This window comes from Rhopalosiphum padi, chromosome 1 (assembly GCF_020882245.1).
Source record: "Rhopalosiphum padi isolate XX-2018 chromosome 1, ASM2088224v1, whole genome shotgun sequence".
Lineage (NCBI taxonomy): Eukaryota > Metazoa > Arthropoda > Insecta > Hemiptera > Aphididae > Rhopalosiphum > Rhopalosiphum padi.
Genome location: NC_083597.1, coordinates 2,886,489 through 2,907,669, shown reverse-complemented (window position 1 = coordinate 2,907,669; position 21,181 = coordinate 2,886,489). Strand labels below are relative to the sequence as shown.

The following is a 21,181-nucleotide window of genomic DNA, read 5'->3' as shown; positions in this document are numbered from 1 at the left end:
AATTAACATAAACGTCATAAAACTTTCATTTTGTAAATTTTATTTAATTTTTAAATATACACTATAATTGTTTTATAACGAATATATTACTCATTAAGGCTCGGGAGTTGTATTTTAGGTATTATAAATCATAACAGATACCAAAGTATATAGTGAAGGCGTTATTATTATTTTTTTTCTTAAATAATACAAACGTATATTAGTTAAATCTATTTTATATTTTATTTAAATATGATCAAAAGACATAGTTAATAATATTGAAAATAAACTTTAAAATAAAATTACAAAATAAATTAAATAAACTTGAATTTAATTTTGGAAAATATTTGGCATACTTGCAGGAAGATCCATAATATTTTGTGAAGTTGGTATGTTGGGTAATCGAATTTTCATCTGTTTACGTAGTTCATTTTCCATTTGTTTTGCTTCTTCCGTACTAACTGGCAATGAGTTCAAATTTTTGAGAATCGCGTCTTGAAATTGGTCTCTATATTCTACCACACTATTGATTTGCTGCTTCATGATTTCAGTGTCCTCCACATAATTTATCAAATTATCTACAAGATTTTTCATAGAAGCTTCATCAATATTTGTTTTACTACTTAGACCTTTCATGTCTTCTGTAATTTTTGACATATCTGCAAAGGACTTTGTTATGAACGTTATCATATAGGCTAGTTCGTTGGCCATTTCATCTTCCCGTGATTTGACTGATTCACTGTCATTGTTAGTTAAATCTATTTTAGCTAAATCTTCAATGTATTCCGTTGGATTTTCTGTGGTAGACTCCTCTAGAATATCGGAATCAACGTCGGAGTCTGACACGCTTTGTGTATTGGCGACGGTGAAGACTAATGAGAGTGCAGCAGCGAAAAAGATTAAACGGTTCATGATAGTTTTTAATACTTTTGGTTTAGTAATTTTAGATACACTGTATAATGATTACTAACGAATGTAATTGACAATACAAAGTTTTAAGTCTTATATACTAGATAATAGTTGACACAGATGGCTGTTGGTCAAACATAAGCCTATATATTCACGTGACTCATTTGGTTTAATGACTTTTAAAATGCACTTACCCTTTTTTAAGAGCTTAAATATTTCCTTTAATTAGTTTGCGTTTGTTTACATAGCTGAAAATATACGAATTTAATTATCGTATTTAATATTTTAATTACCATCTATAATATTTTGTTTATACATAAATGGTTTTTATACACTTTATTCAATTTTAATTGGAGGTTTATATTGGTAATTAATATGCTACATAATTATTAAAATGTGGTGTATATATTATATACAGCAATACAGCATACTTTTATAAATTACTATTTTAATAGTTTCACGAAAACGAATACGAGTTAAGAATCGCCGTTTAAAAGTTTAAAATTTTATTAAATATTGACAATACATTTTATTTTAAATTAAATAGGTATATATATACATAAATTTGTTGCGGATAATGAATTTATAAGATAATTTACTTTATCTGTTAAAATGAAAATATGTCATTTTTATTACGCATATTATATCGCTTAATAATATTTTAAAGATTATATATTTATGTATAAATACTCTTACTATACTATAGCAGTTATGCAGCAACTATTGGTATTAAATGTTATTATGAATAGTATATTATTCAATGTACAGACACATATATAAAATAATAATATTATTATATATTATAAAGTATCATAAAGATGTTCCCATTAGTATAATAATAATTACAAATTAAAATATATATCTAATATACAGCTATTTTAAGCCGCGGTTAAGATTATCAAACTAAGTTGTTAGCTATAACTTATAATAGTTAATCTTAGTGACAAATATTTACTTATGTATTATTGTATAGAAAACGTCAGAAGCACGATATTTTAGGATTTTTGTCGTTTTTTATTAATATTTTATATAAATAGGTTCGTATTCAACCATAAAATTATTTTTAATATTATTTGCTTTCATATAAGATGTTAATTAATTTTATTTTGTAAATGAGTAATGGATGAAAATTATGAAATACTTTAGTAATCTTTATTATGGTTAGTTTATGTCTTTATGAGAAGGTATGCTTTTTTTTCATAAAATGTGATGCAATTGTGACAATAATTTGTATATATTTCTCGATCAAAATCCATCATAAAAGCTCATTCTATAGCTGCACTGCTGTAGGACATTATTTAATTTTAGTTATATATTTCTACCATTTCGCCCTCTTTATTCATCCAAAGTTGACTTTTTTCACTTCCTTCCTTTAGCCAAAGGGCCTAAAGCAATAAAAATTGTACTTGACGACAGTTTATTGGGGGAAAATGTAAGTAAAGTTTTTTCTGGTAGAACTAAATATAATCGATTTGCTTTTATGATAGCACTCTGCAAGTAACAATAGTTTAAGATTTTGGACTTCAGCCGTCATTTAAAATTCCTGATAATTATTTCCATTTTTATATAATCTTAGACAGTATTAGTACTGATGTTTATAATTTAATTTCATGTCGTAGTTGCAATGGTTAAACCTTAAATATTTATTTAATATAACTTAGAAAAAAACACAATTAGCTAAAAATCGAAACTTTTTATTTATACTTTTGAAATACTTGGTAGGTACTATATTTACTCTTTTTAAGGGTTTTAAAAGTGGAGTTTATATTGGATACATAGATTATAGAATGGATATTGGTAGTTGTTTTTATGACTTTTGGTCATGATACTTAACATAAAGCTGTCGAACGTTAAACTTTAGTTCCAAAATCATGCTATAAAACTGCGTTTTGTATTACGAGTAGTAGATCGGAATTATTTTCGATAGCAGAGACGATTTAAAATACATAAAACATTAGTTATTTATTAAAATCTATTAATGTAAATAGTAATAAGTAATTTGTCCTTAAATAGATAGGTAATATTAAACTGTAGTATTCTTTATAATTAACTAATTGATATACTGTATACAGTAAACATACAACTCAACATTTAGCATTAGTGCATTACAGTGTCCTGTAATATTTTTTTTATAGTAACGTGTATACTGTATATAATTAGAAATTAATAATAAACGTATTCATTTTTATGAAAGAAATCTTATTGTAATTAGGTACTTATGAATGGTGTCATTTTTTTTAAATACAATATCTTATATACAAAATATATTTTATCTTATTGAAAACCAGTAAACTAATTAATTTATTGTATTATTTTGAGTTTAATTTTATTGAATGATTTGAATGTTTAAATGTGTTTAATTTATAAATATGAATTTCCTATTGTGTTTTATGCACTAACTGAATACTTTATATGTTTGAAAATAGGTATATGTTTGCATTTATACATTTAAACAAGTTTATAATAATAAAACCACAATACCTTTGAATACCTACTACGTCGATTTTCTTACCTTGAAGGATAGAAATAATAAACAGGATCCCACCTCTGTAAAAATTCTGTACTTTATTTATTATTTAAAAAAAAAGGTCAAGCGTATAAATTGGATACAAAATCCGCTAACGCCTGTAAAAAAATTCATGGTAATGCATTCAGCCAGTTTGCATATCGCGTACCTAATTTACCTATTATAATCTACCGTGCTTTGTATACAATGTACAATATATACTTTTGCCTATTTGATTTTATTAAACAAACGTATAATGAATTTAGATTTAATGTTTATGAAGAACTCATAACAAGTTTTCTCGAAGTTGTTATTAGTGTTATAACTTACTTATTTTATTATTTAAAAATATGGAAAATTGTTAGTAAAATAAAACAATACATCATACTGCATTATTTATCTGTTGGTGTGAAATTTTTAAAATAAAAGCCACAAGAAATAAGAAATTCTAACAATTGGAATCATCTTGAAGGGATATTATTTATTTATATATGACAGTTTCAGTACACCGAATCCTTCCACTAAGCCTAGACGTTTTGTTGAATAGAGTATATAGCGCGTAGTAATACCCAACACTACTTACATAGTCATGAAAGCATGAATTTCAACTTTGATTTAGGGTATTGTCTTAGATATACTAAAATATTTATAAAATTATTCCGGGTATATTTTTCATAGACATTTTTGAATGTTTTGAACTTTGACCTTAAAAGAATACAACACAACAAAAATATTAAATTTTATTTATTTAAGTTTTAAATTGTTTCTAAAAATGTTGGTCCTCTATACTGTATTTTTTTTACTTATATTACTCATGGTTGATATTAGTTGGTATATTGTCTATTTATTAATGCACTTTAGTCGATGAGCTACATGCATTATCATAATCATATATTAAAAATAAGTTATAAGATGTTCTTGATTATACATAATGTATATAATTTAAATATAAAAATATATAGAAACAAATTTTACTTGAAATGGGTATTTGGAACTAAAACAATATTCGGTTATTAAATTTTTAAATTATTAAAATACAAATTTCTATTTTTAACGCAAAATTTTAAATACCATGCACAAGTAGGTACCTAAATGGCTATATATATAAAATGTATATTTTATCAAACGGGATTTTTTACTAAAATTATATTCTTGCAACTTGCAACAAATAAATAAATTAATAATAAATCCTAACCAAAATAATTTAATTATTAACTTTTAAAATCAATTTTTAAGTATAATACAATTTAAGTAGGTATGTTATATTTAAACTAAATTGAATATAAATTTTTCACTGTATTTTTTACTAAAAATCATATTAGTATTGTAATTTATCCAATCAAGTATTAAAATATAATATAACTATAATAGCCATTGGTGTAGTTGAAGTGGTTAAAAATGTAGGTATAAAAATAAAACAGAGTAATTAAAAAATACATTTAAAAGTAATTGTGTATTAAATTAATGTAAAAGATGATTTTATTCAATAAAAATAATTCGACATTATGTAATAACTTAACTATTGGATAGATAGTAAACACATCTTACTAAATTAAATTGTATATAATTATATATAATATATTATTTAGAATGTTTTTATAAATTATTTCAGTTTATAATAAGATTTTGATATCAAATGCGTTTTTGTGTTAAAAGTCTATAATCTGTTTTTCCACATAATATAATATATCTCTCCGTTTTATGTACGTATATTTAATATTTATACTACTTGAAAATTTTTTCATTTTTCACCTCCACATCTGTCTGGAAATTATAACGCACCCGGGAACTCGTTAATTGCACCTAAGCGCAGTGCAATGTTCCGTGTTTTGCTAGCAAAAACCACGAGTGTCACGCTAGTCTACCGACAGTTCTTTTAATTTGACGCTGCGGGTGAAAGACGAGGGTTCCCAGCTCCCATGTATCTACACCTTCCTGTAGAAGGGTGATTCATTTGGAGAGAGACAGAAAAGACGGGTGGCACAATTCATTTTTATCCCCAAAGGGATGCGATATGTATAGCACTATATATATTTGCGAGGGGTGACTGTTTTATTCGACTTGTGTGTACATATAGTACCTACCTACATCCGATAAAAGCTCACGACCATCGCGCCTACTTTGGCTTCGTATCAAAATCTCGTGTAAACCGTAGTCACACTGCAGTAGCGTATATATGGGAAAAAAGTTGATCATTTGCTGTGAAAAGTGCCAAGACGCGCAATCGAGATAATCCAATTTCTTACAATTGCGGTGGGCGGTTATTCGGACTTCGAAGCACGTACACTGTTGTTTTCTTATTTATCTACTTTTTTCATTTGTTTTTGATGGATTGCGCGTTGTGGCAGCTGCAAGTGGCGTGTGCGCCCCTGTAGGCCATAACTAACGAATCGAGAATTATATCTTCTCCTTCGACGCCAACAAATATCGGTATTACACTAGGTTTTACAAAGTTGAATCGATGGGGTAGTGGAGTTTGTTTGTCATACTTTTAAAATCCGTTAAAATCAGTATTCTCCTTGTATCGGGATAACTCTACATTATTGCTTCGGGATTAGGTTACCCTTCTTTATCGCCTGAATTACAATTTATAGATAATATTATGATAATCCTTGTTCAATAGGATTGTAACAATATGATTTGTAAAATACATTAGTATTATGAGAAAACAGTACAAAATTATCAATATTATATAAACACATATTGATTTAGTAAGTAAACATTTTGTCTGGTTATTTTTGTGAAATCGAAAACTGTTAAAAATTAACAGAACTAATAATTAATTAAAAACGTATAATCTATTTAAATGAATATATTATTTTGAACTATCTATATATTAACCAAATAATGATTACCAAGGCTTTTGATGCATTAAGTACTTTTTTAAATATGTATTTTTATACAATATATATCAGTAGGTAATTTATAAATATATCATATTAACAATAATTTAAATTGATAAGTGGTCTAAATTATAAAAGATATTTAGTTTTACAGAATTTATTTATTTATATTAATTAGTAAAAATTATTCATTAAATAAAAACATAATATAATATAATATACAAATAATAACTACTTCTGGTTTTAAATAATTAAATAATTAATATTTAATTTAATTAGAATTCTAAAACTCTTTAGCTATATACTTTTAAAGTAATTAAATAATAATTAGTAATGTACAAAAGTTTTTGTAGTTGTTTTTTAAATTATATTATTTATTTAATGTTCTATGAAAATCTGACAAGAAAACAAAAGCAGTAAAACAATTTGAGTTGTACTAGTTCATGTTGTAATTTGTAAATGTAATAACTATTTCTCAACACCATTTTATCACTCATTTACTTATTTGCATTAAAAAAAAAAAAAAACATTGAGATAAATGAAAATATGTAAAATGTTGTTTGTTTTTTTATAATATTTATGATAACTAAACATCTGTTGAGTTTGGGTTCATTTAATTTTAATTTATCAATTTTATAAACGTGCTGCTTTGAATTTGTGTACATACCTATGTACAAATTACAATTTTGTATTCTGAGGTGCTTATATTTTGAGCGCTATAAAATGAAATGGTATTTATTAATAAACGCACCCTCGTAATGTCGAAGCAACTGCTGCATGGCCATTGAGGGGAACGTTATTATAATACTGGTTGGCGTTATAATGTGGACGAGGGAAACGTCGGTATTTACATCGACTCTTTCAGAACATTAAACCGCAGCAAATATTATGTATTAACCAACACTCTGTAACGTTAGTAGTTAATGGGTTTTACAAACAATAGTATATATATGTAATGTAAATAAAATATATAATTTAAACATGTTGATGAAAATAGTTTCTTTTAATGTTCTAGGATAATTTATGGAAAAAAGTTAAAGGAAAATCCGGTTCAAATGTACCAAAAGGTAGAAGAGGTCATACTGCATTAGTATACAGAAATTCAATGATTATTTATGGAGGATATAGAGACTTAAAAGGATCCACAAATGAAATGTGGGCTTTCCACTTCGGTAACTTTAAAATATATAAGTTATAAATATTTTCTGAATTTTGAATTTATCAATATATTTAATATATTTATTAATATATATTTTTCATAGTTTTGAAATTGATACCTATAGAATATTTTCTATCATTAAAAATACGTATATATTGTAGATACATTTTTAATACGTCAAAATTAATTTTTCTTACTTCAGAAAATAACAAAAATCATTTGAATCTCTTTTTATTTTAGATACTGAGTCATGGCATTTACTTTCTCAAGGAAGAGTACTTCCACCAGCGAGACACAAACATTCAGCAATCATACATGACGATATAATGTGGGTATATGGCGGAATGACCGATTTACATGAAAGATCAGATTTGTGGAAATTTGATTTTGGTTGGTACTTATATAATATTAAAATTAAATTGTTGGTTAATTTAAATAAGTTACTTATGAATTTATTATATTATTCTTTTGTCTTGTTGTTGATAATAATAATATCAATTATAAATCATATAATATTAAAACATTACATATTTTAACAACTATAAATTAACACAAACAAAATTAAATGTATTTAAAAAAAAATGTGGATAAGTACTGTATAAAAACTTTCTGTTTTAGTGAAGAAAAAATGGAGTGTCTTGAAGACCAAAGTAAATCCAGGTTTATTGCATGGCCACAGTGCTTCTAAAGTGATGGGTTCTATGATTATTTTTGGCGGAAAAAAAGGAGGACAGTTTAGTAATGATTTGTGGAAGTTTTATTTTGGTAATAATTTATAAAATGTCTTGTACATTGTAGTATTAAAAATCTGTGGGTATAATGAATGTGAAACAATTAAAACAGTTTAAAACATATTTTTATGTTTATTTCATTAAAAATTGATGTTTAATATAACAACATTTAATATGTGCAAAAAATGTCAAATATGTAAACAGAATTTTTCAGTGTTTAATCATAAATAATATGTTATGTTTACGCCATATACTATAGTATTATAATATATTTGGATACAAAAAAAATTAACAAAACTTTATTTTTAACCTAAAATGTATAATATACCTACATTATAATACATTTTAGGTAGGTATAGGCAATAGGCGTAGTCAGAGGCATACTTTGAGTTTTTTTAATTACTAATATCCTAATTTATTTTTTAAATAAAATAATAACATTTGTTAACAAAAAACATCATAAAACAGAATTATATATTTATAATTTATATAATTGGGCATTTTTGATATTTAGACTTTCTTTTTAATATTTTAATGTAAATTATAAAGTATCAATTTTTTGATTTCTTTTTTTAACAATTGAATAATTAAGACTATTAGTCTTCTCCCCGTGGTTATATTAGTCAAATTTTCAGCAGGCCGTGGGATGAAAATCTTTTGTATGCTAACTGGCCCCTCTTCCTTCAAATTGCGCCCCAAAGAGTAGTTGTATTAAACAATTATTAACAGATATTATGTTTACAGCTACCGAGACTTGGGAGAAAGTACACACTACCTATCCGCAGCCTCCGCCGATCTGCGAAGCAGTAACGTTAACGGTGTCGGAAACGACGTCAACCTCGGCGACCAAGAGCAGTCGCGAGAACGGCGTACAGTCGCCGATTGTGGTTCGGCGGTCCAGAAGTGGCCGGTCCGCGGACAGACAACAACATAGCGGCAGTGGTGACCGGGATCACAGCGGTCACCTACATCAGTTTCATCATCAGTGCAGATCCGAGTCTCGGGCGTCGTCTTTGGGTGGTTCGAATGTAAACATCCTGAAAGAGATATCGAAATTGTCGCAACTCAACCTGTACCGGCTTGCGCATAACAAGACTTACAGTGTTCTGAGTAGCACGGACAGCGTGGTTTCAGCCGATGCTTCACATGTGCAGCAACAACAGCAGAACATGGTCAAGTCTCAGTCAGCGAACGTTATCGCTCGATCGTTGATATCGCCGGTAGTGTCGAACGCGTCACCGCCAGGCTACAAGTCATCGTTCCCACCGTGTAGGATGCCCCGAGATCCGATGTCCGTGCCAAATTTCGGCGTGGCCCTAACCCCTGTCGAGGCCACCAAACTGGTGTACCTTGAGGGCGAGGAGGCGCCGAGCCCGCGCGTCGAATTTGATCACGATTTTGGATCCGTGCATATGCGTTTTCATCCCAATGGGCCGCTGTCGTCCGGGTCGTCGACGCTTAATAACAAGACGCTCAACCGCCGTAGCTATCCGATGACCAGTTCCGCTTCCGCCCGGTTTGGCAACCCGTACAGCACGCCTGAAGAACCGGGCGAAATCACTTCTGGGTATGTCAGCATTGAGACAGTGCACCAGTCACCTAACAGTGGCGACGGGCCTATGTGTTTCTCCAACCCTAACTACATGGTGGCTGACATACAAAACGCCATATCCAAAGGTTGGTATAATGTGTGTATGTGTACATATGTCTATTATATATTCTCTATACTCAAGCACATTTTTTTGTATTATAGTTATTAATAAACTTTGCCTGTTTACATAATACGAAAAAAACAGACAGATATATCATGGAGGGTATTGTAGATTAAATTTGTACAAAAAATCTTTATACTTATAATGATGGGAAGGTAAAATACGAAATTACTTCAGTCGGTTAATATAAAATTTAAAATAACAGTAACCTAACCAATTTATATAATAATACTTCGATAATGTGGGAATTTTGAGATTATTAAATGGGTATTAATGCAGTATTAATAAAACGAGTTATAATTGTTATAAAAATTACAAAAACATATTACAATATTTAAAAACAATTAGTATTTATTGCAGATGGATAAAAATATAAATTTAAATGTACGTATTAAACGCTTTTTATTTTTATATAACATCTCTAATACTATGTTTTTTGATTTTAAACTTTTTTTTATAATCATAATATTCTAGACTTCGTAGAAATACGATGTTAATGTCATTATTTATTAATTATCACTTATCATTATTTGTATTATTATTATTAATACTGTTGTGTTTTCCACGGTTTAAAATATACTTAGGGTATAGGTATATCATGTATCTAAGCCAGTGGGGACCAAATACGGCTCGCGGGCAAAATCTGGCCCAGCGATAATTTATTAACCGGCCCGTCAAAGTAATTAAAATTAAAAAAAATATATATTATAAAAATGTCACGTTTGTAAAATATTTCCTATGTCTTATCGTATTATAATAAATTACATATATTTATAATAAGCAATATATAATACATAATTAAATTTATTAATATATCTATATTAAGAAGTGCCTAAAATAAAATATAACATTCAATTCAAAGAAAAAATTTAAATTCTTGGCCAACGGGAACTTTTTTTATTTTTTTATGGCCCTCGGTAAAAAAAGGCTGCCTATGAGTTGATTCCCTGGTACCTGTTTACCTACACCAATACCGTTGAGTTGATACCCGGGTCATTATATATATATTTTTTATTTAGTCAAATATTCAGCCTATTAGCGTAATCCAAGACACACCACGAGAAGTTTGGCTGACAAGTTTCTCAAAAATATTGTTCTTTTTAGTTTTTTCATATTTTGAAAATCATTTAATTTTTATTTATAAATACCATTTATTGTATTATATTATAATTTAATATTTATTAAAAATATTATTAGTTACTATACCGTGACATCACTTCTCTCAAAATAATTATTTTTCTCGGATTTTCATGGATTTTCTAGTCCCATTGCTTCTGCATTTAATATATATTTTCGACTGCACTTCTAACAGCCCAATAAATTGATATACAACAATAGGGAATCAACTTGTACATACCTCTTAATGACCCCGGAATCAACTAATATATAAAGTAGGTCTTGGGAATCAACTCATTTACTGCGTAAAAAAAGGTTGGTCACCACTATCTTAAGCGATAGTATAGTTGCTGCTGACCGGACAATAAATCGATCATAAAATTGATAATCCACGGGCTCAGTAGACTACGTCGCACAACTTAGCAATGTGCCAATGTTACACTAAATTGTGTCCACAATCGTGTGATTTTTGTGTACAAAACAATATCTTTTGTCTCATAGTGGCAGCGGCAATCATATTATAAAAAAGTTAAAGGTTTCGCATTCTTGTTTTACCTAATAATATAATAATAAATAGTGCCTAGTGGTATATCAAGTATTTTGTTTTAGTGGGCGAGAAGGCTGATAATTGGATATATACAAAAATCTCAATTAGGATTCTTCGTAAATTTGGTACGCTGGTGCTATGGGTATATAACATATTAAACTTTTACAGTAACTTTTATATAAATAACAATTTCAATTTACGATTACGTCTTATGTACGTAATACTATTGCAATATTCAATGCTTAATGGTAATATGTTTACAGTCTCGCAGAACACTAAAAGTATTTTTAAATTTTCCTAAGATTTTGGAGAGGGCTGTAGCCCCTTGGTTACACCATTGGCATAGCGTATGATGTATATAATATATAGATCCGTAATGAACATTATCTCGTCCCACTTCCATTTAAATATTATATAAATTGTCTCGCTGGCGGCATCAATCGTGTCGTCATATTATGCCATTGGCGAAAATCTATTACAATTTCTGAGGGGTATAGCTAATATTTTTATCACCAAAAGTTGTAGCCAAAAAAAAATTAAAATAATAAATTAAATATTTTTACATACACATCTTATTAAACTTCTATGCTCCCTCAAATAATTCAAGTTCTTTTATTTCCGCCCAACAGACTCGTCCAAATCGTTATTGCCGTGTTATTATTTTCGAACAATAATTCATGTATTTAGGCTTATATTTATCTATAAAATGTATGAAGTATGAGTGGAAAATGTTCTATAGAAATATGCATATTATGTTTAATTTAAATTAGTTTTAAACATTTTATTTTAGTTATTTGTAGTGGTTATTAGTCCCTGAAGGACAGTAAAAGATAACTACTTTTAATGGTATCCCACGTGTGTACGTTAGTTAACCAATTTCTTATCAAAATATTAATAATTAAATTTCTTGTTCATAAAAAATTAAATGCATACGAATTAAAAAAATGCATGAATTATTCGCAGCAATATAATACTACAAAAATGTATATACATTACACGATTCGTGCTTTTTTCCATTCCACATTAATATTCTGATATTCATTCATTGTTTTCATTATTAAACCTTCTATAAATTGTATGTACTATGTATTTATATACATTATATCTATAGAAATATTCTGATTGCATTAATTTTAAACTAGTTTTACTAAAATTAAAATTTTGCAATAGTCTGCTGTCACTGTAGCACGTAGTTTTGTAATAATTTATATTTCAATTTAATTTCAACACAACTTTTTTAAATTAATTTACTATTCAGTATTTAAATGTTTACGGAACTAGTTTATAAGATAAAATAAAAATTAATTTTAAATAATATTTTTAAATTAAACATTTATATAACGTTACACCTTATATTCTAGGCAAGAAACCTAATAAGTATAAGCATTAAGCACGTAGGTATGTACCCGGCACCTAACGCCAATAACAAAAGTCGTTCCCCCTTCATGATGGTATTGATAATATAATGTAATAAGTTATATTACTTGTACTTACCCAATTAATACCCATAATTAATAATTATTACAATAATTTATAATAAATTACTGATGAAAGTCAAAAGTGGACCTAGTAATGTTTCTTGGGTGCTCTAACCCTCTCAGCCGTACTAATCTTAATTTTTCTGTGGTAAGAAATTGTTAATAATTTTTATATTTGATAAATTCTGTGTAAAATAATAATCATAATCACCTTCTATATAAAATATATTAAAATAATTTTTGACTTAATCCTATACTACAAGTCGTTTGTATAATGAATATTACTCATAGATAATTTGGAGTTAAATTTAAAATAAACAGCGGTGTTAAGAATACAATTATCTTATGTTAATAGTTGTTGTTACTCATGATAACACTTTGCTGAGAGACATAATTAACTAGATAATATATATCTTAAATAAAAATGAATGTATCTATTTTATCCTTTATAGTCTATATAATATTATGTAGACTCAAAAACTACTGGACCGTTTTCAGTAAAAGTTATAGCAATACATTCCTTAAGGAATATCCCCAGACTTGGAGAGACTTTGTACAGTAGGTCATTATAGGTGTCTCACACATACATTTTGTTTTGGCTCACGAATCGAATATTTTTTTTTTATATATACAGTTTCCATTAGTTACAAATAATAAAATAGTTATTATAATTGGATATAATTTTTAGTATTTATTTATTTATTTTCATTTATTTTTCAAAAAGGTAATGGGCCCCACTGAACATGTAAGTGTGGAAGCCCATGAGTTCAAAATTTGAAATATTAATTCATTAATTAATATTAATTAATACTATGTACGATATGTAATACTCGATCTTGAAATATATTGTCTTGACTCCTGAGGCAACCAAAAAATAACGCGCTTTGCATTGAACTCCGAGCCCCAATATCCATCACAAGTGGATTGTCCATTTCGGTTTTATTTATCCCCTCCCAGATAATATAAACATTATAAACTGATAAATAATAGTATAATAATATCCATCTATTTTTTTTTTATATATATTTATTAAGGCTTCAACATCAAAGGTCTTTAGCCTGCATTAGATTAATATAAATGGGTATACATTATAATTTTTACAAATATTGACATGTTAAGTGTGCTTACAATTGATGACTTATGTTTGTGTTATTAAAGAAAAGATTGATTGCGTCCGTATTGTCTTCGTTGAGTGCTTGGTGGAGTGTTGGGGTTTTTGAGGATCTTGCGGGCTTCCGTGTATTTGGCGCAATTTATGATAATATTATGTTCTATTGTTAGTAATATCCATATATTATTATTAAGAGATTTGTTTATTAATAGGTAACTTTAATATATTGACATCATTGTGCATAATTTTAAATGTATACAAATAGTCATGTTATATTAAAATAATATGATTGGCTAAAGTGCAGCGTTTTTCTGTTGTGTACAGGTGATTACGTTAAGCTCAACAGTCCGCCGGACAGCCTGTTGGAGGACAGCGACAACGCGTTTGAAATGCGTGACATGAACCGTCCTGCGCCGCCCAAGACTCTTGCGCTCAACTCGTCGACGGCGTTCAATTCGAGCTCGGACGTCCGGTCGTCGACAAAAGCGGCGCGGGCAGCGAGCGCTGGACGGGCGTCGGCCATTGGTCGCGGCAGTGGCGGCACGGTTGTCGAGAACCATCAAGTCAAAGAGTACGCGGTATACCTTTTGGGCGGCACAGAACGCGACGGTTCCGTAACCGTGTTCAAAAAACCTATGGCCGTGTGGAAGCTCAGCATGTTCTTCAGGAACGTACAGTGATGTTGAGACCGCAACAGTATATCTAATAATATGTATCTGGGAAGGTGCTGGGGAGTGGGGGGGGGGGGTCGGGGGTATGTAAAGCGATCGTAAAATTCGTAATTGATAATACGTTATTATTATCGTTTACCGACTGGTAGACGAGGTTAGCTACTATTTAAATACTTTGTATAGTAGGTACAGAGCACGAAAACTTGCGACCTACTGCGAACGCGTTAACGAAATCACGAAAACCGGTACGACTCCGCCACTACCGGTGAACCGTGGTCGGTGGTTTTTACTTCCTGAAAAAATGCGTGTCTCATCGTGTCGTGTAACTTTATTACTTATAGCGTTTTTAGGTTTTTCGTATTATTTATTTTATTATTAATATTACTATTATTATGACTATTATCATCAATGTCGTGAAGTTTTCCATACAGTTTTCTAAACGACGTTAAGTTTAATTTAAGATTATTACGTCCATTTACCATAACACTAAATTGTTTTCCACAAATCGTTATCTGCAACGTTCGTGCCCGGGAAAAAGTAATTGCGTAAAATGGATTTTGTCCGTCCGGCGTCATAGCGTCCGTCCGTCAACAGATACGACTCAAATTTAGGAACTCGTCAGACGAATACTTTACGAAACGATGATTTATGTAACATAACAATAATTAATTAGATGCCCTAAGGATTTTTCTTTTTTTAATACTTTTTAACGATACCATGTAATTTTAACACAATTATATACAAATATACAATTATTATATCGCAGTTGTAATGATACATCATACATATATAGGTAAAGTAGATGTAATGAGCGTGATTTTTGCATGCTAATAAAATGTGCCAAAAATCAAAAAATTGACTATAATTATTTTATTATTGTTAAGAACTATTATTAAATTGATTAAAACATCTTCTGTTAGTTTAAATATAATATAAAAACCACATGTGCCATTCGTCATATTTCTGTTATACTCTATGTCGATGTCCAGTTTAAACCTTTTTATACTTTTTTCTTTCTGAACAGTGACTGAAATCCTGCCATTTTTATCGTTCGTATTAATTAAAAACTTAATATTTTTTAACTGTGTTGTCGGATATAAAATTATGTCTCGTTATTCAAGTGGTATAGAATGAAATGCAGTGTTTATATTATACTATATTATAGTGAGTTTCATTGGGTTAAAATATCTTACAATGAAATAAAAACGATTTTAATTCTATTATAGTATACCTACTGTTTTCCGAGCCAAATTTTTAATTTGTATTCAAGTATTTACTTTAATTTATGTACTGCTGATTAATTTAAAAATTAAAAATAAAAGTAATAAATACATATAACAAATATTTCATAGATTTCAAATATAGACAATTATAAATAAATCATCCTATAATATATATACACACATATATATATTATAGTCATACTTTAAATATTTCTATAGTGTATACTATTATTAATTAGAAATAATTTTTCAAATACTGACTAAAAATCTACAACCATAACTCATAAGGAAGGTAAAGTGTTTTTAAGTATACCTACTCGTATATAGTAATGAAACATTTTGTATTTATGAACACAGTAATTTAGAAAAAAATATTTTATCAACTCATTTCCATACTTACTGTTTACTTATTGATTGTTAATTATGGATATTAAGAAATTTAAATAATAAATTGTATTCATTTTTGTTTGTTTCAGTTATCTTTTTTTTATTTTGCTAATAGTATGAAACTACTTTTTGTTGTTTATTAAAAATTTAAAATACGTAATTTTTATTGAAGTAATTAGTATTTTATATTTATAAAACAAATATTTAATTACTTTCACGATTATATAATTATCAAACATATATTACGATTAACATTATCAGGATTGTTTTTTTTTTTTTTTTTAATTGTATATTTAGTTTTAATAGATTGTGCCATTTGCGATATACTGCCTATAGAACGAAACATCAAAATTATATATCTACGTAATATTACTTATTATTATCATTATAGCGTTGTTTATCGTGTAATATAATATTATATTTAAATAGTGCAATATTAAAATATAAATGGTGACGTATATAACTAAGCGGAGAATAAATATAAAATAAGAGCAAAATGTTTATATCGACTATAATAATTATTTGATTGAACTATTTTTGATACATTTATCTATACATTCTATACATATGTACAGAAACATGTAGTATACTTATATAATACAATTATTAAACAGTGTACTGATTTTTACCTAGCTTGTCAAAATATGGAACCATTTATATAGATATTTTTCAATTAATTTTGTGTTTTTATTATATTTTTTGTTTATTATTTTAATGATTATAACATTTTACTGATTACCAATATTATACTTATTACTTTAGATTACCAAAATACGAGTGCAATATAAATATATAGTTTTTATACGTGATTTTCAACACTTTATACGTTAAAAAAATTGTCTAAAATGTACTATATGCCAAATGAATATTGTTAATTTATTGTTTGATTAAATATTAATGTAATTTATAATATATATATTATAATTTCCACGAGAGTGAGTAAATTAGTACATACGTTTATGATTAAGAAAGCTACGATTTTTAATATTTTTTTTTAAGTAAAAAATATTGTTTGTTTCATTTAGTTTAAACATTTTTTAAAGACTATGCTATTGTACGTGTAACTGATGTCCAGAGACCAAAATTAATATATCGCATATTAGATATATATACTTGATAAATATTTATCAAAAATATAAACAAACATTATTTTTAATTTTTTTTTTTGTAAACTCGGTCCAAGCCATTTATCATAAATAAAAATTGATAACACTTTTTATATCCGACAAAATTTATAGTGATTTACCATTTACATAAATAAGCATGTTTCTATTTGACTGGTCTCTGGGTAGTTTTATACGATGTATTCATAATGTTGTGATAAATTAGTAAATAAGTAAGTAACCTATACCTACCCAGAACATTTTTTTTTTGTGTTTTTTCATATTGTGTTGTTTTAAGTAAACATTGTTTATTGGTAATAATTAACTTATACAACATTACAATTATACCTATACTTTATACAAGAGTAATGTTGTTTATTTATTTATATTTTAAACGGGCCAGGCCCAATTACATACATAATAATAATAACCACATTCGATCTTAACAGTAATATACAAAAAGAGAAGAAATTAAAGAGAAAAAACAATGGTGTGCATTATAAATTATGATAATATAATATACTTATAGCTATGAATTAACAAGTAAGATATTACAATAATTTTTGAATGAGTTGAAATTTGGTGATATGAACAGATTATTCATAGTTTTCATAATTCTATGATGGTGAGTATTGCTCGCATAATTAGTTACTTCTGTGTTAAGATAAAAAGTGTTTTTAGACTGGGAGTTACGAATTGGGGCATTGAAGGAGAAACGACTTAGGACCTCAAGACAGTCAATATTTCATGTAAAAAGTTTATATGAAAAGTACAAATCTAATCTAAACGCAAACGACGTTGTTCTAATGTTTCGAGGTTAAGTAACGTTATAGTAGTGGAGTGTACGAAGAACTCTGACTATGGAATATTTAAATGAGAGGAAACGTAAGAATTTTTTCAATGATATGCTTATGACCCGATTGATATGGATACCATATTATTGAGCCATATTGACAAATAGAACGAACTAAGCTGCAGTAAATGGACTTTAAAGTTAATGAATCATCAAAATCTTCAGAATTTCGACGGTAAAAATCAAGGATTTTATTTGACCTATTAACAATGTTGATAATATGACAGTCAAATTTACATTTGGGATCAAAATAAATACCAAGATCTTATATATTTTCTATTTATTATAACGTGCTATATAAGCACAATTTAATTAACTTATCTACTTTATACCTTTGCTTCATTTCTTTTTTACAAATTTAAACTAATACTGAGCTGCATAAAAATGTATTAATTTAATGGTTCACTAAAATTTAATGAATGGACCACTAAATCATGCAGTCTATGACAAAGTAGATATTGATTCATTAAATATTTAGTGATTGTTTGTGAAACCCACCTCTTTGCATTAGTCATAAATCATAACAATTTTTTTGTTTATTAGTATAGCCATTTGTCATATTATTCATTAATTCATTATTAAATACTATTCGTTGCCCGTACGAAATGCATCCGTATTAAATTTGATTGCCAAATTCCAACATTTAGCGTGAGGATAAATAATATTTTTGGTTTTCTGATTTGATGTATAGCTAGATTATACTTCCGACATATCAACTTTACATAACTCTTTCACCCAGTGTTGCATTTTTTCAATTGATTTACTTATCGATTATGTACCTATTATTCGTTAAAAATAATCGCACAGCCCTAAACAAATAACGAAGAGGTAATAATGAGATCATATGGAAACCAAATCATACAAATTAATCAGTTTCATAAAAATCGGTTGTGTAGTTTCGGAGTGCATTGCAGACACACCTGTCGTACACAAAATTTTTGTATAATATATAAAAAGATACATTATATATCCTAAATCTGATTTACTCATAAAAATAAAGTACACCCATTATTATAGCAGACACTCCTCTTAGTTCTACCAGGTACTTGCTAACGAATGCTACGATATTACCGTTGCAGCTGTTACCAGTTTCCGTATTTAACTCTGCACAGCGTAAAATATTATAGATTCATTTTGATTTCGTTTACGGCGCGACGCATTGTTTAAAATCATATTATATTACTCACAATTTCAGAAACCGCGGATTGAAAATACATTCTGTCTCTCGTCAGACCACAGTATAAGTTGTTATCCCAATAGTCTGAACCTGAAATATAAGCTTGAATCTAAAAGCAATTCAATCGTTACATAATTTTTTTTTTCAATTTCACTTAATACTTCGATAATTTGTATAGGTACCTACAATGTTATTGTGTCTAATTATATTATAATTATATATTATTTATTTATTAATACTTGTACCTATCCATGAGGTATCTTATTAGTTATGAATGTTATGATAATACCGTCATTATGAAAACATCACTGTTCTATATGTACAGTATAATATTGTGTACATAATACAGAAAATGTATTTTACCTAAATTATTTATTATTATGATATATTCAACGCGGCAGACAATTTGACAACGAAAATCAATAAAACAACGACCAATCATATAATAATAATTATATTTGTATTATATTGTTACAAAAACAGTTAATGTTATAAAATGAGTAATGACTAAGAACACTGTATTTTTTGTATCATTATTTAATTATTATTTATTGAAATGCCAGGGATTGTATGCAGTCGTAGGATGGTCTAATGACTATATTTTGTAATATCAGTATTATTATACTGGCAGCATATACCACATAAAACCTAACAAAATAATAACAAGACAATTTATTTCGTGTCGTTCTTAGCCCTTATCACACCTATAAGAATAGCTAGAATACACAATAATATTTTATTTAACTATTTCACTCCACGTTTATTTTCCACGTAGATTTCGTGCATCTATCCTAGTAATATAGTTAAATGGTACCTTTAATATTATTAACTATTTATGATACTAAAAATCTTATAGTACCCTATTTAAATCTAATTCATAATATAGGCATATAATTTTAAATGCCATGGTAATATTTAGACTTTAGAGTTTAGAGTAATACCAATTTCGTAGTATCTAATACCTATTAATATAATAATAATTGATAACATTTGTTGATTTTGTCAAAATAATAAATTATTATGATTACCTATTCATAAATATAGGTTATTAGTATAAAATTACTAATTAGTATATTATTAATAAATAGGTAAGTACATAAATATAATATATTTTATCAAATGTGTAAGAGGATTATAGTGAAGAACAGCTTAGCGCTCACTATACGTTTTTCTCCCTGATCCACGCGCAATGCATTATTTTTTTTTTTTTTATCAAAATCAACTCTAGTTTTAGTATTTAAGTGAATTGACTAATTACCAAATCTGAAGTGAAGAACGATATCTGTGAACTTAATTTTGGTTTTTTAACGATATTTTACATTTTAACATTTTACATAGGTAGTAGGTACTTACCTAATAATTAATAAAATAACCACGAGTATTTAACATAAAATGAAATAGCTAACGTAAAAACACAGATATTGTTTTTAAATTTAAATTTGACAGTTTGACAATTCACTTAGTCTCTAATACTAAGCTTACAACACAAAGTTGATTCTGCTAAATTTTTTATGTTGTCCGTGGGTTAGAGGGAGAGAGAGAGAGGGGGGTACCGATATTTTCTTAATAAATTATATTATAAAAATATATATGTACTATGTAGTTATATGAATTGTTATAACTGTTATATGTACTACCTATATTGCTACTATTTTAAGGTTATAACTAGCCAAATA

The 21,181-nt window shown here is 27.7% G+C and overlaps 2 protein-coding genes across 4 annotated transcripts in view; one reads left to right on the top strand and one right to left on the bottom strand.

Annotated features, from left to right (window-relative positions):
• The window catches only part of LOC132922995 (uncharacterized), a 35,985-nt gene extending 18,141 nt beyond the window's left edge, over positions 1-17,844 (top strand). For all 3 annotated transcript variants that reach the window (XM_060986780.1, XM_060986771.1, XM_060986763.1), the window contains 5 exons: positions 7,253-7,409; positions 7,637-7,786; positions 8,015-8,161; positions 8,872-9,804; positions 14,416-17,844. In XM_060986780.1, coding sequence (XP_060842763.1) covers positions 7,253-7,409; positions 7,637-7,786; positions 8,015-8,161; positions 8,872-9,804; positions 14,416-14,771 — 1,743 coding nt within the window. In that variant the 3' untranslated portion in view covers positions 14,772-17,844. The remainder of the gene's footprint in view (positions 1-7,252; positions 7,410-7,636; positions 7,787-8,014; positions 8,162-8,871; positions 9,805-14,415) is intronic.
• On the bottom strand, positions 200-966 carry LOC132923009 (uncharacterized). Its single transcript, XM_060986791.1, has one exon. It carries the CDS (start codon positions 889-891, stop codon positions 310-312), a length of 582 nt encoding a protein of 193 aa, XP_060842774.1. The 5' UTR covers positions 892-966; the 3' UTR covers positions 200-309.
• Positions 17,845-21,181: the final 3,337 nt, after the last annotated feature.

Bases quoted from the DNA above. Each gene is read 5' to 3' on its own strand.
- LOC132923009 (XM_060986791.1), bottom strand. From the start codon at position 891: ATGAACCGTTTAATCTTTTTCGCTGCTGCACTCTCATTAGTCTTCACC.